The sequence below is a fragment of the Manis javanica genome, chromosome 5 (assembly GCF_040802235.1).
Source record: "Manis javanica isolate MJ-LG chromosome 5, MJ_LKY, whole genome shotgun sequence".
NCBI classification, from domain to species: Eukaryota; Metazoa; Chordata; class Mammalia; order Pholidota; family Manidae; genus Manis; species Manis javanica.
The window spans coordinates 97341803-97361408 of NC_133160.1; the positions used below are offsets into that span (position 1 = coordinate 97341803).

General features: G+C 32.3%; 1 protein-coding gene across 1 annotated transcript in view; it reads right to left on the reverse strand.

Moving 5' to 3' along the window:
* GRID2 (glutamate ionotropic receptor delta type subunit 2) overlaps positions 1 to 19606 on the reverse strand; it is a 1417443-nt gene that overhangs the window by 1112621 nt on the left and 285216 nt on the right. The window contains exon 2 of the mRNA XM_037020242.2: positions 16914 to 17069. Coding sequence (XP_036876137.2) covers positions 16914 to 17069 — 156 coding nt within the window. The remainder of the gene's footprint in view (positions 1 to 16913; positions 17070 to 19606) is intronic.

Here is a 19606-nt window from a genome sequence, read left to right on the forward strand (position 1 = left end):
GACACACAACTTCATCACCAAACTTTGATGAAAGATTCTACTAGAGGTATTCGGTCCTCTCCATCCACTCACTCCTTACACTGGTTTTCCACTAACACCATTAACACTATAAGGAAACTTTTCTCCATAATTTAATCAGTACTTTTAAAGATAAAAATCTCCACTGGTGCCTCTTTCAGTGCCAAATTTGTTCTTTGTTTCCCTGCTCACAAAATATAAGTATTTGAAATGATATCTCAATGGGTTTCTTTCCTTCTCTATATTCATTTTTGGCAATCTCATCCAATATCAATTTTAACTTTCATTTCCAGACAATGTGATCTTAAACCATCACCCCATCCTTCCTCTACAAAGCTCCAGTTCCACTTTTCCAGTCGTATCCTGATACCTACCTTCAGACAGGTGATCAAATTCCAAGTCTGACACTTATTAGCTGTTTAATTTTGATCAAGTTGATTAACCTCACCTTAGTTTCCTAATATATGCAAAGGTATGTGTAAGGAATAACTAAATAATTTATATAAAACTCACATAACTATACCTGATCACAGTAAAAATTCAATAAATGTTGGCTACAATTTATACTTATTTACTGTATATATGTTCTTTTCTTCTTATTTATGTTAATTGCATATTTTTCTAGTTTTAAAGGCTAAAAGCTTAGAGTCTTCTTTGATTTTCTCTTTTTCTGGCTGAAGAATTATAATATGTCAAATGCTTCTGCAGCATAGCTTCATAATAACTTACTTTTTCCCCTTCCACTACAGCTGTGCTACACTGAGATCTTTTACCTCCTAACTGGACTATTTCAACAGATTCCCAACTGATTTCAGTTTCTTGGCCTCTAATCTGTCACTATCTATCAAGCTAGATATAAATATGACATATCATGTAATTCTACCATACAAACCTTTTCAGTCTTTGACACTTCCTAAGATATTATATTGAGAAACTGTAGTTTGATATTCAAAACTATTAATAGTTCATTTTAGTCTACCATGCCAATCTTATTTGCTCCTTAAAATAGGTAATGTTCCAGACAAACTAAACTACTGAATATTCCTTACCAATAATGCACTTTCCTGATACTCTTCTCTCCTTCTGAATTTATGTGATAAATTAATTTCATATACTATGTACCATGCATGGTAAGCTAAATGATACTTCTGCCATAAAATCTTAATCTTATGATCTAAATTTCTCTACCCCTCCTGAAAAAAAAAGAGAAAGAAAAAAAAAGAAGGATTTGGAACTTCACAAATGGCAAAATGCATAGTTCAGCAAATTACCTCCCACCCCAAAATAAGAAATGATAAAACTGAACAAAATTGACAACAAAAAAAGCAAAACATTTTAGCAGTCTTAAAATTGACCAAAGGCATACCACAAATTGAAAATCACTTATTCAAAAACAAACAAACAAACCAAAAAACTGCTCATTATATAGCTCATTATATAAGAAGACTGCATCCATGCCATTTTAGCCTATCTGCCATCCCACTTGTCAGTTATATTAAAAGGAGTTCTAGCAGGCAGGGAAGGATGTGAAAACCAATGTTGAGAGGCATGTATAATTGTTACACTGAAGTTTAACCTACTGGAACAATGACAACCCAAATGGGATTGGCTTCAAACAAGACAGAGGTGGATTTTTTTCACATACAGCAGTACATCCAGGCAACTCTGCACTCCAGTGGAACCAGGTTCCTTCTATCTCTTTGCTCATTGTGGGTAAAATTGTAATATTTCCAGAATATCTCACCTGGCTTTAGTGCACCTGCATATCAACAGGCATTCCTCAGGGGTGGAGAAAGGTAGTTCATCTTTATATCAATGGGTAATTAAATGGGCAACTGAGGGCTTATCTGAACCTGAGAGATTAGGGGGAGGTCCTTGCTTGCTTCTGCCCTGGCAGGAAAGAAACAGCCCTGGACTGCAGTTTGTAAGCAATAAATGGGTTTTAAACTTTATTTCTCTCTTTGACTGATTTCAGTTTTAGAGGTATTTTGCCCCAGGATTTCCTCTCCCCAGACTTACACTTGTAAACCTACAGTGTGTTTCCTTAATCTACATGGTCAAAACTGGGTTGGAGCCACATCAATATTTCAGCTCACTGAAAGATGGGTACTGTTAGTCCAAGGCAAATAGCTTGTCTTCAAGCTGAACCTGACTTTTAAATTGCCCATACTTCCACTCACATCCCATTGGCCGTCTATACAACTGCAAGGAAAGCTGGGAAATGTAGTCCTATGGGGGAGGAAGGCATAGACCCAGCTAAAACTGTGCTACTGTGGAAAAGGAGAATAATCTATTTTGAACAGTTTAATATAGTGAGAATAATTTACTCAAATTATGGTAGTAGATAAAAGCAATGATCTGCATACATTGTTGATAGTAAAGATATTAAACTTAAGTAACTGGCAGGTGTACTAACTCTCTTCTTAAATCTAATGAGAGGATTTCTACACACAATGAAAAAGCCAGAAAGGCTGCCTCTATAATGTTTGGAAATGGATGACTGGGCTTCAATCCTTGGGCTGAAGTTCAAATAAAGGACTTCAATTTACAAAACAAATTTGCAAAAATGAGGCAAGGCCTGAAGGTATAAGTAACTACAGGTACAAGCCAGATAATAAAGGGACTCACAAAGATAAGAAGGCAGTCAATGGAAATCACGTATTAATGTGGTCCTGTGAAGACAGAATTCCAAGTACTAATACTATCACCAGAATTGCACACTCCACTTCCCCCGGATATCCACATCATTTGCTCCCTTTCATCATCTTTCAGGTCTCTGTTCAAAAGTCATCTTCTCAGAAAGCTCTTTTCCTGACCTTTCAATTTAAAACGTCACTCTACTTTCAACATCTCTACCCCACTTATACTGCTTCATTTTTTAATTTTTCATACCAACCTTTCCACCTGAACTTGTGTGAATAAAGATGTGTATATATATATATAATTTATTATTTCCTCAACTAGAATATACATTCCAAGAGAGAGGGATATTTGTGTTTTTACTGCTCTGTCATGATTTCCTAGAAAAATTCTTCATACTAGACATTCAGTAAAAATTTGTTGAATTTATTGAGTGAATATAATATATAGGTCAGCAATATAGCATGATTAGCAACAAAGATGAGATGATACTAAATTACCTCAAATGGACTGTTAAATTTGGTACCAAATATTGAGGTTACACTGAATATGCAGAGAACAGAAAACAAATGAGTATAGTATGCACAAAGGAGAGAAAGCAGATGTAGAGTACTCCTAAGAAGAGTATATCAGTACTCTGAAATCCCGTAACACTTCATTTTTACTGCTGTTGAGGATGTTATAATTTATCTTATTTTACATCATGATTATTTATATTTGTTAATGGTATTCATGTGTGTAAATTGCTAAACATTCTTGAAGCTAGAAACCACACTGATGCATCTTACCTTCTTTTCAACAGTTATGGTATTTTGCCAATTATAAGCACTCAATGATACCTATTTAGATGAGGGAATAAATGAATCAATAATTAACAAAAATGGGAGCTGTTCTTCACAGATTGCAGAACATTTTTTTATTCAGATAAAAAGGCTTACTGGTCGCTTGTGATGACCAGACCAATAAAATTCTCTTAAGTTAAAGCATTAACTATCTCACTTAAAAGGAAGAAAATATAGTAATCACATACTATGAATATAAAACAACCACAAAACACAATACCATTATCTTCACTTTTTCTGTCCATGTCACTTAGGAAACAACCATTGTTTTCATGTAAGAGCACAGTGTCATGACACTGAGTTACAGCACACAATGCCAATTGTGTAGCAAAAATCCTTTAAGAACATTAGCTAATACAAATGCATAACACTTTTTATATTATAAAACTTGGGTGCTTATCTCTTTTTTTAATGTGAAAGCAATTACTCTGCTGTAGATGTGGGATAATTATTTTTTTAATATTTCTTGCTCTTAAAACACCGTAGAGGCTTTGTGCCTTTGAAGCAGCATCTTTGAGTTCAGCTCATTTTCTGGAACTTTGCTGCATTTTAAAAGAAATTTTAAGACTTTGCTTTATGAAGGCTGATGCCTTTATTAATGTCTTTATTAGTGTTTAATTTTACTTAATGAATCATGATTTCCTCCATGCTGAGTTTACTACTACTACTGGTTTTGCAAAGAGGTGACCCTGAAGCTGAGAACATGTAATGACCTTGACAGTAGCTCTTCTGTCCTTGTGGACTGATGCTCTCATTCTCAGCCCACTCCTAGCTTCAGATCACATTTTTCACAATCACAAAGATGAATGTTTGAACATGCTTATTTCTTCCATTAGACCTGTTCTCTTTTCAGAGCAGAAATCATGGCTTACTGTGTTCCCCCCTTACTTTCTCTGTCAATCCTAGCTGTAAATCATCTCATTTTCTACTGGAATTTGCAATTTGTGCTTCCTTCATGGAACTACTGCCTATTAATTATGGTATCTTTGCACATATATTTAATCTTCTTAGTAGTTTAAAGTTCTTTGAGATGCAGTGTTTCTAAGTTACCTATATGTTCTTTACTAATTCTACCTCACTATCTTATACTGGAATGCTGAATAATGTTGGATGAATAAAGGATCTCATAATGCTGGTCATGCTTTTGTGGACCATTCCTACTTTTTCTCCTGCTCTGCTGCCTACTGTTTGGCCATTAGCTGTTAATTAGTAGCTATTAAACTATGAGCATCAGAAATAAAAAAAAAGATAAAATGCAAAACAGTTATTTTGTAACTTATTAGTTTCTCCTTATTACTCTTTACACGTTACTGGGTAACAAAAATCTTGGCTGCCCTGTTTGTTCAACAATGAAGTGTTTTTTTTTTTTCACACAGCAACTTAAACTTTCACACAGCTAGTTTTCACAATAAAGCACTCTTATGAATGAAATAAAAAAGAATATAGGGAACCTTTCCCCACATAAAATAGAAAAAAAATATTCAATAGAAAAAAAAATTCAAAATGATCAACTGATTCATCAACTTCCTTAAAGTAGAGGATTTTTAGAATTTTCTCTTTTGGATAGCAGCCATTCTGACTGGTGTGAGGTGATACCACATTGTGGTTTTGGTTTGCATTTCCCTGGTGATTAGTGATGTGGAGCATCTTTTCATGTGACTGTTGGCCATCTGTATTTCTTTGGAAAAAAGTCTGTTCAGGTCTTCTGACCATTTTTAAATTTAGTTATTTATTTTTTTCATGGGGGAGGGGTTAGGATAGGTGGGTGAAGGCAATAAGGAGGCATAAAATTTCAATTATAATATAAATTATTCACAGGGATGAAAGTATAGCATAGAGAATATAGTCAACAATTCAACAATACTGTAATATCTTTCTATGTTGACAGTAACTACATTTATTGAGGTGAGCATTTAATAATGTATGTACCTGTTGAATCACTATGTTGCATACTTGAAGCCAATATAATATTGTATATCAACTATACTTAATGAAGAAAAGAAATAGAGTAAAAAAAGTAGAGGCCTTTCAAGAAAAAACATCTGAACGATATAACTCAAATATTACTTTTCATAAAGTTCATTCCTTTTGTCATGTTATTTTAAGTAAAAACAATCATGTTTCTTAAAGAGCTGTCGTTCAACTATGCATTGGTCTGCTGCTGTTCTGGTCAAGCATAACATCCTTCTGAAGGTATGCTACCTCTCAATATCCATAATATCAACTCTGCCTTTGCTGCACTGTTACAACACCTAATGACATGAAGATATCTTGTAAAAGAAATTAAAACTCTGTGAAAAAAAAACAAAAAAGCAAAACAAAATACCTCTGTGTGAAGAGTTTTGTCAAAGTTTTATAAAACAAGACATGCATACAGTCTGACTAATACAGTTGACAGACCATACTTCCTAATTGGATTGGCAAGTCATCAAATCACTGAGAGTGAACTAAGATCAGCTTTTCTACATAGGCAGTGTAGTGGATATTAATAATATTAGTTAAAAATCCCAATAGGAAACAATCGCATGCTTAAAATAGGGTAATTTCAGAAGTGTTTCTTTTACAAAAGGATCAGTTACACTGGGAGGGTGAGGTGTAGCATCAAAATGAGAGCTAGTACAAGAATTCAGAACTAGTATTAGTGAGGTGGTAACCAGCCTTAGGCCCAAAGCCTAGAGAGAAGAGGAAGTAGTGGAATTTTGAGGGAGAGTGATACAGAGGACGCTTTTTTTCAGAAAAGCACTGAAAAAGAAGAAGCATTTTTTTTAAAAGTGTACAACAAATATAAAAACCACAAAATGGTGATTCTTTCCTACTTCTAGATGTTAATATATCTTTGTGCATTACACTGTATTAAAAGACCAGGAAAAACGAGTAAAATTCTCTTTCTTTATTTCATTTTTGCTGGGAAGAACATTTACATTAAAAGCCAAAATGTTTCCAGAACTATATTCAAAGTCACAGTTACAGAGAGGTGAATTTCAAATCCAAGAAGGATTCAAGAATGACATATCTATGGCCCCAGATGTCAGTGAGACCAACAGGACCACCAGTCTTTTCTTTGGAACATAGAGCATTTCTCTAGGGAAAAACTGAAGCAGATTTGGGTACTATCATTACCCAGCAAATAATAACTTTGGTGATGGAAATAAGCACTTGGAAAGCAACATATTAAAATTTGAGTAATTTATTAAAATTAATATTAAAATTATTAAGTATTATATAATTATATAATTAAATATTATAAATATTGTATTATATGTTATATATGAATATATAAAATGTATTATATAATTATATAATTAAATATTGCAAATATTAAAATATTTAAAAAATAATATTAAAAAATACTCTGATCATGGAAACACAGCAAACTCATGCCTCCAAATGATACTCCCATATGCAATAGATTGGAATGCTATTTCCTCTTTGCATGGCTGGCTACTTTGCAACCTCAAATACTGGCTTAAATATTACTTTTTGTATCCTCCATAATCACTCCATCAGAAGAAAGCTCCTGTTTTTCAATCATGCACGCACACACACACATAAAGACACACACGCACACACACCACCTGTTCTACAATAGCATCATTTATTTTCCTTTATATCACTCTATTCCACTAAAAAATAATGTTATTCGCTTTCTTATATCTTTTTGCATATCTTTCCTACTGGACGATAAATTCCTTGGGTGCTTGAGTTAAATTTGTCTCATTTATCTGTACAAATTACTAATCTAATGTATATCCAGTGCATTATAAGTATCTTACAGATAAATAAAAACTTGCAATTTTGATTTTTGAAAGAATAACAAATTGTTCTTGGTGATTCATAGTTTTCTGCCAGTTGTTCCACCCTTACCATATTTATACTTTAAGTCATTTCCAAGGAAAGAAAATGTAAGCTGGTGACTCATTCTGTACTTCTCTTGGAACTCTGGCATGAATTTTGGATGATGAATGATGGTGTTTTGAATGCCCTGTTCCATTTTAATATACATAGTAAATAGGGACTTAAAATTACCTCTTGAGAGGCAAGAATCAACATTGGAAGGATGACCAAAAGAAAGAAGTGCTTTGTGGACTTTGCATGTGTGTGTGTGTGTGTGTGTGTGTGTGTGTGTGTGTGTGTGTGTGTGAGAGATATTTTTAAATCACATATACATAGCATATATACATATCATATATAATATATAGTTTAATATACACATATGCATATATATGGGTGTGCATATATGTGTGTATGTATATATTGTGTGTATATATATATATGTGTGTGTGTGTGTATAATGAGTTGAAGTAGAGATAAAACTCCTTTAAACAGGGCAAAGACACTTAGAAATTCAAAACAGAATAAAAAGATGAGTTAATTCTGAACAATAAAGTTTACTTACAAATATAGCAAAATATTAACAGAATTTGGAAGCAGTGAGAATGAGGCTGATGTCAGTTTATTATTTTTTGACCAGTAACAGTGTGTCTTTTTTTTTTAATTCCCTAGTTACTGACTATCACCTGAGTCTACTGTACCTTGCTAGGTTTTCATAACACAAATATCCACATAGGACCACTTCAAAGTATTCTATTTAGCTTTATATAAGTATTAATTCAAAAAACATTACTGAATATTCAAAGTCAGTCTACTCAAAAATATTTACAGCAATAGGATTGTTTCTGACTTTGATTTATATAATTCCCCCCCCCCCAATAATACATTCTTGGAAAGCATATTTATTTTCTATTTGAAATATCTCTCTCATATATAATAGACATTGTAAGTATTTTCTGTGTTTTAAATCTTTTAAGTTTGAAAATATAGCTTAAAAAATGAGCTTAGTCAATCTCACCATCATACTATATTAGTCTATCAAGGACCAAAAAGCAAATATGTCTTGAAATGAGGCATGGATTGCTAAGAAAACAGCATAATACCATGTATTACTGAAGAATAGTACTGGAAATTCAAAGAAACCAATAATCAAATTTTTAAAGTCAATATTTCTCCATGTATAGCTGGAATGAAAATGTGCAGAGCATAGAAAGATAACCTTTTAAACAATCATGTCAGAAATAAACTCAAAATACCAGGGATGATGCATATCTCAAAGCATAAAGCTTTCCTTGAATTCATTTCTATATTCGACCTTCACATATATCACTCTTCTACAACACTATGCCTCTTCACAACTGAATTCCATTTAGTTATGACTCAGTGCCTTATTTACTTCACTGATTGTATTAAGCCCACACAAATCACCAGAAAACTTTAATTTGGTTTCCACAGGCTTTATATATTTCCCAGAAATGGTAACAAGGTATTTTAAATTCTCCCAACTCTAAGTACACATCTTGCAACATCACTAGTACTTGCCAAATAATTTACACTACAAATATAATTCTCATCTTTCCATGCTAACTAGCAGAAGTAGCCCAGGAACAGAGAAAATGCAGGGGTGTTCAATTTCTAAAATATTTTTACAAGTTCAGCATTCAGGATCTTGATAAGAAAAAACTCAGTTGGGCAAAAAATTGACTCTGACTAGGTAGATAATAACCCTAGTATTATAGGTGGCATCCATGGGAACCACAAATATATGTGGTAGAGGACGTCTGAGGTCAGGTGAGAGAGGGGTAGAAATTTACCGGTGGTCACATGCAATGGTGTTAAACCACCATGAACTCCACTATTATTAAGATGTATTTAGATTAGTAGAGGAACCCACATATATTATTATAACCTCATGCAATCATCATACAATAATCACATATCATAGTAATCCCATGAAGTATATATTGATCTCCATTTTACATATGAAGAAATTGAGGCTTAAAGACATTAGGTGTGTTCACACTCTCATAGATAAGAGATGGAGCAGAATTCATATAAAGGCAGATTTATCGAATTCCATGTCCCATGGACTTCACATCCATGTTTTCCTAAACAGGTTAAATGGCATCAAATTTAAGATTTATATACTAAACAAAGTGTAGATACTCTGCGTGTATACAGTACAATACCCTGAGAGTCAATGATTAAAAGGGGGCTGAATGAGGAGTTATGAAAGAGCGCTATAATTGGAGAGCAAAAGGAAGATAGCACATACAGGTCAGGACACAGCACGTGAAAATAAAGGACGAGCTAACCACATAAGACTACAGGGCAGCCAGTGGAGAGCACAGAACTGTGGAGAGTAATTAACTGAATGTTTCCAGGCACTCAAAAGTTACTTGCTGATGCATTTTCTTTATTTCCACATGATATGCAATTTCCTACTGCACATTGATTTTGTGTGTGTTGCTTTTAAAAGCAAGTGTTAAATAATTCCTTTGAAAATTAGAAAATAATTTAACAAAATGTTTTATGAATACTGAAAGTTCAAGTATACATAGTGTGATTCTCATAAAACTAACACTGGCCAAGGACATGCAAAAATAGGTGATGTTAAAATAAATAGATTATTTTTTGTTCTAAAATTAAACAAGTAGACTGGATCATTTGAAACTTCATTATCAATAATATTGATCATAGTTTAGAAATTATGAAGATAGGAAAGTCATTTTTGGTTTGCCAACATAAGCTTAAACTATTTGTATGACTATACAATGAACACTCTTAACAACTGTAGAGTGTAGGCAAGTGTGTTTTTTAATCTAATAAGCCATATATTCAGAGTTACTTTAAGACATACAGGTGATTCTTAAAGGCCAATTAAAAAATGAATTATGCTGCCATAATCATGCACTGTATCTACAGAGACAGAAAGAGTACTGAAGAAAAAGGTGTGCTATTATTATGAGAAAAAATATTTGGTAGGAAGAAAGAACACTCAAGCAAAACCAAATAAATAAATATTTACTTTGGTTAAACACAGCTTTCGCAGAAAGCTGCTAAAGATTCTTCTAAATAAAACAAGATACAGAGTAGCACATACTGCTAAAATATGTATTTTATGAGGTAACTTATACAACAGTACACAATTGTAGATAGTGAGGTAAAAGGCATCGAAGCAGAAAGGCTATAAAATTGTGATGCAGAGATCTATAAACGTCTGAATTTCAATCTATTCATAACATTAGAGACCTGTTATTTTAAGAGTGTGGTATTGAATCAGATAAAGGAAATGTTTAACAATACAAAAAAGTACAATAAATCACAGGAGAAAAATCAAGCTATGCAACTTGTGTCTTCATTAAACATTATGTTAAAAATAAAGGAATGCGTTTCTTTAAGAAATTCCATCTTTTCTGAAAAGTAAATATCTTAAAAGCTATAATGCCTTGTTCCTTTTTAACATTAACACAATTAAATCCCCAGGTTATGGGTAAAGGGCAACAGCACAGTGCCTTCATGCTCTAAAAGTCCTTAACCCTCCTCAAGTACAAGGATATTTTTAAGCCTCCTGCAGACAGACACTGCAACCTCTATTTTGTTATCTTCTATTGTAGCTGGCCCAATCTTGGAACAGTATGAGGCATTTAATAAGTACTTGAATAGACTGATTCAAATAAGTATCTCAAAATTAGATCCCAATATATTATTTTAATTCTTGATGTGTAATTCTTCAGTGGAAAGGATTTGTGTGAGGTGTTTAAAAGAATGCATGCTGGTGTTGTCCCTAACAGATACAGGATTTGTTATACTTTACTACTACACTGATGACGGGTACTAAAGATCACATAATAGGCAGATTCTAATTCCAGACCTTATAGGCTAGTCCTTAGAATGTGGCAGGTAGGAAGGAAAGTGACCAAGCTCTTGGCAAGGGATTGCTGGGGAAGTGACCGAGCTAAATGTCCAACTCATGGAGGGAGGCTGATGTTTCAGACAGCCACTGACTGACATCCAGCATCCCTCGTAGTATCTGGGTGTTTGGAGATGGCTGGCCAGCTTCATCATTTATTCCTTCCACCCCTTCACATAACTGGGCACAAATTACACAGAGCACTGGGTCAACAGACTGGGATTCAAAGCATAACACTGCCTTGATGTGAGAAGGGAAGGAGGAATAAAAAAGTGAATAAATGAACAATGAAAAAGTGAATAAAAGAATGAATGAAGAAATGAATGAGTGAGCAAAATTATACCTATATGATGCTCAGGCAGTGTTTCTTGGCCCCTGAAACTACTGTGTTTAGTTTATTAACAGGCAATTCAAGAAATTAGGTGGAATTGGAACTATCAAAATTGGTCCAGGAAAATGCAGGCTTATGAGGCATATGCACTGAAGTCCTGTGCGGGGAAAGCTGCAGAATCCAGTCTAAACATTTTGGAATTAGCATATTTTTATCACAGTAAAAATGTCCTATTAAAGCAGAGAGGAATATAAATCATGAAATTGAACCCTGGAATAAAGCATCAAATAGTGCAGCCACATAAATCATTTTCTTACATTTACATACTCTTTGAACAAGACAACTCAGATTTAGCCTATGGCAAAGAAATATTCACAAGAAATGGTGCATGTTTTGGAGAAGTGCATTTGCCTAGTTAAATTTCCTTATTCTTACTCTTTTTGGTTCTACTACTCTCTCATTACCCCTTTTACAGATATGGATATGTGTTTCATATGTGCTATAAAGAAATGGGACTGATTTCTTAAACCATAAATGAAAGCAGCCTTAACTGTTTTACACTTAGAATAATTTTATTTTGGAAGATACATGAGGCAGATCCAACTGAAAGTGTCACTGTATTGAAAGTCAGATGTCTACTTTTTACAAGACTTTTGGGGAGCAATCAATTTTCAGCTTGTAGTATATGCAAAGGAGCAAGTTGAAGGTGGACCAGACTGTAATTGGAACATGAGCAATTTTAACCATGACTGCTTTTCATATTAAAAAACAACTTCTGTAACTGTATTATTTATAATGGTTTGTGATATAGCAGAAAGAACAATAATTATGATAGTTACTCCTTTTTCTTAAAAATAGAACCATTGAGGACCCTACAGTATCATTCTGCCCTTACATTCTTCTCCCTATGCATGTCATTTTTAAGTTCTTAATAAGAATATTTCTAAATGTTTTAAATGAGTCTTGACATTCAATATCAATGCATTGCGCCTTAGATCATTCCTGATACAACCAATATACACAAAAATTAACATATGAATATATATTTCTGCATTCACTTACCAATGTGAACATTTTTACAAAATGCACTCTATTTTCCTCTGATTTTGTTTTCTTGTAAATTCCCACCTTTCATGGGACAGAGTGGTGTTGGTCTCAGCTAAGAGCCAACAATAGAAACAATTGCTATTGCTTTCAATAGAGACACCAGCGTCTTTCACACCAGATATGTATGCATCTAAGTTATATCCAGTATATAGATGCCACAGAGGAAACAATTTATAAGACAGGAGTAAGGAGAGAAATCTAGCAGCAGCTACTGTGGTCCAGGTCAACTGAATCTGCAAAAGGCCCTTTCTGGATTCTGGTGATAGTAATGAGTTCTTTGGGTTGCACTGAAAAGTTGGATGAGGTAGCAGAACAAAGGACAGATACTACATAACCTTTTAATTTGTTTTGACGTAAGTCACATGAAAATCAGGAGGAAATTTCAGTGATGTAAAGTCTTCTCCAAAGAGAAAGGAAATAATTATCACTCTTATAATCCTATAAAATTCTCAATCTGGAAATGTGTTCTAGAGTTGTGAAATATCTCATCTATCGAGAGAAAACTGACCTTAAAAATATGTCATTTACATTTTGATTTTTTCATTATTTATAGGAGAAGAAAACCAGGGGTGAAAGAACAAGAATGATTTATATAATGCACTGCTGTTGATCAACTAAACTGGAATTTTTCTATTATTCCATGCCATCTAAAATCCATGAACATAAATACTACATATCAAACACATAAATCTGCTACCATATTTTACTCCCCACAGTACTTACTGGAGTTCTTATCTACATTGTGTGCCCTCTTTCATGTATATATATGGCTAGCTGATGTAGCAAGTAAATAATGGACCAGAAGTCTAAAGGTCTTGGTTTAGTTCCTTTTTTGTGCTACATGCCTAGAGTGTGCAGGACAGTTAGTTAGGCACTCAGGTCTCAAACAGTCCATCTATTAGTAAAAACATTCAATTAGATACATGTAATTTTCTATGTTGCTAATTCTCTAGTTTTCAGAGAATAGCCCATATGATTTTTCCCTTTTGTATTTCTCCTTAAGGGAGAAAGCTTCATATCAGATACCAAAATAGCCTACCAAAAAAAATGCTAAAAATATCTCATGGGTTAAGGTATGAAAAATTATTTGCCTTTAGTCAACATCCCGTGACTCAACAGACAAAAGATGAACAGTGGCTTTTCATCAAATATATTCAATAGAAAGAAAGGAAAATAACTATGATGGTTGGTGGTTATTTCTAGATTACAATTGTGGAAAGAAGTTTTTCTGTTTTTTTTTTTTTTTTACTGTTCACTTATCTAAAAGTGCTGAGACTGATATTGCAGGATAATGATAAAGGTGATCAAATACAGTTATTGATCTCCCGAGAAGGGACTATTGATCCTATGCTAAAACAAAGATATCTTCTTCTAGCAACTTACCTTAAAAATTGTTATTGTTGTATTATTAAAAATAATTATTGTAAAAATTTATTGTAAACAAAGCTACAAAGAAGCATTTGAATAGTACCAATATTTTGTATTATTATTTATAGGTTACATAGGCTGCTTGTTTATCTTCAACTCTCTCTCTTACTAAGTGCGGACAGTAGAAAGATAATGTAAACCAAAATTTACATTTCTAAATGTAACTGGTTGGAGAGCATTCTAACAATAAAATAGAGGATTTCACATTATTAGATTTCTTATCTACCTATTGACTAAACCCTATTATCCTTCATTATTATCACTAAGTATCTATACACATGATGCAGATATTTGTTCCAGGATAAGACTTTCAGATTCAAATAAACAAAATAAAAGAGAGACAGAGAGAAAACTCAAAACCAAGAATTTTTAGAAGTTCCTTAGAAGCGCTAATGTATAATCAGTAATAATTATACCATTAAACCTTTAGTCCTGTTTAGAATGTAAAAAACAAACAAGCTGATTTAAAACCCTCTGCTTTTATAAATTATAATGATATTACAGCAAACACGGATCCTAGAAAAAGTGGCCAACTTTGATGATGCATAGAGGTTTTCTCCTAAACTATTTCCTCAAAAGATTTAAGAAAATACTCGGGGAGTATTTCTTGTTCTCCTTCTGTTGAATATTTTCCCCTTATTTTTTCAAACCACTCAATTACAAAAAAGATCTAGAAAAAATTATTTTTATTTCTAAAATTAGCCAAGATGTACCTTGATATTGGATGGGAAACAGATTGGCTCCTGAGCTTCCCAGAACTTATTTCAGGTTCATTACCTAGAGCAGACATTCAAATAACTGGTCTAGAATATCCTGTAAGTATCAGAATTTATCAAACAAACTCACAAGCTCTTTCTTCTTTCTTGACAAATATCTAGTAGTCTCTGTCTCAGAAACTTAAAATTTTTTCCCTCTCTCAATTTGCTTTCAGTGCCATAAATTCTTTCAAGCCACAATAGTTCTTTTGAGAGATGTTTTTGCCTCCAGAATTTAGCTGCCAGAAGAAAGGTTACCCAAAACAATATGTAAACAGATTAATCTGGTAATTTAAATATTGTCTTTGCTTTTCAAATTGTTGTACAAGTGTGAGGGACATATTTATTCAGACTTTTTAATTCCCTTCTAACTATTGTATTGTCTTCATTTCTTTACCTTCACTTTTTCAGTCAAAGTGGATTTTTCAAAGGCATGGATATCTTAGCATGCATTTGAAGTTATTAATTATTACTGTGTAGTAAATCAGAAGAATAGGTACAAAAATAAATCAGTCCTCATGTTTTTCTTGCTCTGATTCCAGTCATTAAAACTGAGAGTTGAGAAAGACATACATAGAGATTTCTTTAAAGTGAATAACATATTCTTCCTAGTGCATATATTTTTTAACATTATTGGGTAATTTCCTTAAATTGTACTTTATTATTTTGCAAACTGCCTCATGAATTTGAATAATAATTTAGAAAGATTTTTAATATTGCTACAATTTATCAACATATCCATTATTTAAAGTCCCAAATATCCATGACAATTCTAACTTAAAAATGTAAGTAAGTGGGTAGTTATATTAATCTGACTTTTTAAACTGCTCTTTACTTATTAAAAATTAAAATACCATCATATCATTATAAACAGCCTATTCTTTGCCAAACTAGTTTTTGCTTAAAACACTTCTATTCTTTTCATTAAAATAATATTTTTTACTTCATCAGATTAATTTAAAAGGAAAATGCTTTAGACTGATAATCATTCTACCCATTCTCTTAGTAACAAGTAAGCATAAATTTGTTTCAACAGTAACCAATGTTACTGTTCAAAAACATATTCCAATAAAGTTTACCTGTATAAATGCAAATACAACATTAGATGAAAAGGACACTTTTAAAATAAAATTTATATTTATTTTCCTTACCCATTCAGAATCTATCCTGAAAAAGTTCCCTGACAAATTTTACAACATTTAACATCTTGTCCATCTTTTCTTCTCAAAAATTCTCCTTAAATTTTTTAATGAAACAAAAATTTCATTTGACTAAATTAATTTTGTATCAGTATCTTTAGTCTAAACATATCACAATAAAATATAGATTAGCAGCAAATAGTTGCATTAAAATAAGTGCTTTGCCAATCAAAAGCCTAGATATTTTATCAGAATAGTACCATCAAAAACAGAACTCTCTCAGTTTAAGGTCTTCCAATAAAAATCATTATTCATACAAATTATCCTTCCAGTATAATAAAAATAATTTGTATTTGTATGACTTTGTATCTATAAAAATTTTAATTTTTTCAAGTACACAGGCAAGTGCTTTAATATTTGGGATATTGTAAAGAGTAAAAAATTTATAGCCAAGGTGAGAGTTTGTTGGTGCCCCATTGCAAAATCTTTGATGTGAATGTAGTATCTAAAAGTTTTCCTTCCAGCAACACATTCGTCATGAATATACCTGACATGTCATCACAAGTTTTAACAATACTCAAGGTGGCAGTTATACCAAAGAAGTCAAAAGTACAACTTAAGATAGTATTTTTAAGGGTTGTTTCCTATACACTAAAGTCATAAAATGTTATAAAGCTTTTATGATAACTATATCCACTTCTAATTATATTTCAATTAAAACAATCACTTTCCATACCCTGCCCTTTCAGAAGTGAAATACAGGATTAACCTCTATAGAACAAATTTGAAGAAAAGCAAGGCACAAAGATGATGTACCTGTGTAATGGCCTTCTAAAAATCTAATTACATTGTGATTTGAGTTAAGTCAGAAAACAAACAAAATAAAAAGCGTACTGCTGACAACCTTACCTTCTTGAACTGCTTGAAAAGGGTTGTTACCATCAACAAATGTCACCGAAAATGTGATTTTCTCAGTCTGTAAGATCTCCTCATTCTGGTTGAGGTCACCAACTGCTGTGCGAAACACCTCATCATCCTTTTTGGCAGACTCATCAAAAATTGCTCCTAGAAAGAAGTGAGTGTTGCCATTAAACAATAACATAAATAATTCTGCCATGCCCTCTGGAAATATGCCAAAGAGACTTATGTATTTGAAAAAGGTCTGCTTCACTTAAAGCATGCACTTTATTTATTACTGAAACACATTGTACTGGGAGCAGTGTGATAGCTAAGCAGAACTGTAGTTACTTTTTTTCAAATGGAAATGATAAATAGTATATTAAAGTGTTATTTCAGGAAGCACATTAGAGAGACAATATGGTAAGTACTAAAAGCTTTTGCAGGACAAAGTAGCTAATATACTGTTTGTCTTACACCATGAGATCTTTAAGAATTCAGAGCTTGAAGAATTTTTTCAAATAATAGGAGATGAAAGCAGGAAACTTTGCGAACTGGGAAACTCTGTGAGAGCACATTCATATGAGTCCATAGGGAAAATACTTCTGTTATGATTTTAATTTATTTTCATTTTTCTTTTTATTTCCTTCCCCCTTTTTTTAAACAAGGGTTTCAGTATCTTTCCCAGTAATAAATTCAGTAATACGGAAATTTATGGAAAATTTAGATACATAAATCTAAATACAAATCTCTGGTTGGAGATAATTGTGAAATATATCCTGAGTAACGTAAGTCTTAGTGGATAATTATGGTACTTTTCATTCATATATAGCATCAATAGTGATAATGAGAGTTGTGACTAACTTTTATTGAGTATTTGTCAGCAGTGTATTTGTTAAACATACCAGTTCTAAAAGCAAACTGATTTCAAATTCTGACTCTGCCACTCATGAAGTATATGACCTTGGGCAAGGGATTCAAATTCTAAACCCCACACTCATCATCAGTAAAAATCTAATAATAATATCTATCTGTAAGGGTTATTAACTATATTAAATAGGATTACCTATGTAAAATATAAGTAAACAGTTATAACTGAATAGCAAGTTCTCAATAAATGCTAGTGTTTTGCTTTCAAATACTATAATTCAAGCAGTGCTTACCATTTGCTATTATGTTTTTCTATATTACAGTATCTAATTTAATCCTTAAAATAGTTATGTGTATACAACATACACACAGTTATGAAAACTAAGGAATATGCCTTAAGTCCCATAACAAGATACAAAGCCATTGTCTCCTTGAAACCAACATCCTTGCTCTAAATCATTATGGGATACTGCCTCCCAAGATTATACGCATAAGAAATAAAATTATTTTTATAAGGATCCTGACTTTATTGCAGATCTATGAGATTCCTTCCCATCTGGCCATGAATGTTTTATTTGTATTTATTCTGACCCTTCTAATTCTAAAAAGGCACACATTTTTTTGTTTACTTTTTAATTATAAGCATTTGGACCAATGTAATTTTGTAATTTGTAATTTAGTTTTCAAATAAACTAAATTAAATTCCTACTGATCAAAAAAAAAGATATACACCACAGGGTCAATAACATGATAAAAATGACTATATATATACATATATTCACATATATATTCACTGTAGGGTGTGAATATAAAAATAAAATGTGTATATGAAAATGCTTTTTTCCATATATAAATACAATATGGGTACTGTACATATATATATAAAGATATACACACAGACTACTACATATATACACAAATATACATATATATATTTCCATATGCACATATGTACATATAGAAACAGACACACTTTATATCTAACAGTTTTATTGATTTTATACATCTGTGACTGAAGCCTTAAGCCTCCTAGTGAAAGACAGATCATGTGTTGAACATAAATATTAGAGTCAAAGCAAGGGTAAAACTGTATCGACTTCTGCACCATGAGTAGGTGATGATTAATTTTTGCTAGAGAAGGCAGAGTGTCTAGTAGGCTTACTGTTTGAACCAGGCTTTCTCTTATCACAACTTATTTATAATTGCATGGATAGTACTGACTACTTTAACCAGCTTCTTTGAGCCCTTGCTTTCCATTTCTGAAAATACATCCTGATGGCTAAGAGCATGAAGGATGAAGAGTTTTTTTAAAAGATACATAAATTAAGTACTCCCTAATTATGTTATTATGTAGTTATTAGAAAGAATATTTGAATATTTATATTTTATTAATATAATAAAATGTATATGTTATTAGTTTTTGACCTATCATTTCTGAATCAGATAGAAATCTACTTTAGAAACTAAGCTTTTGTGAAAATATTTAGTCAAAAATGTTGGATTTATCTTGCTAATTTTATGCTACATTCATGAAGACACACTTTACTTTGTAATAATTCTTATGAGAATCTAGATGAATCATTACACTGAAATTTAATATTATCATATTCAGATGCACATTTCTTTAGCAGTTTGTTAGGAAGTGTTATATAAATGTACTATAATTAGAAGTGAAATAACCAAATCATTTTAAACCAGACCATTGAAATGTCTTTTTACAAAGAAGTGATACATATTTATATAGAGATGTTTCAGCTTGTTATGGATTCTAAATTGGTCTTTAAAAAAAAAAAGATTTTTTAATCAACCTTGTTTTATAGCAGGTGATGTTATTG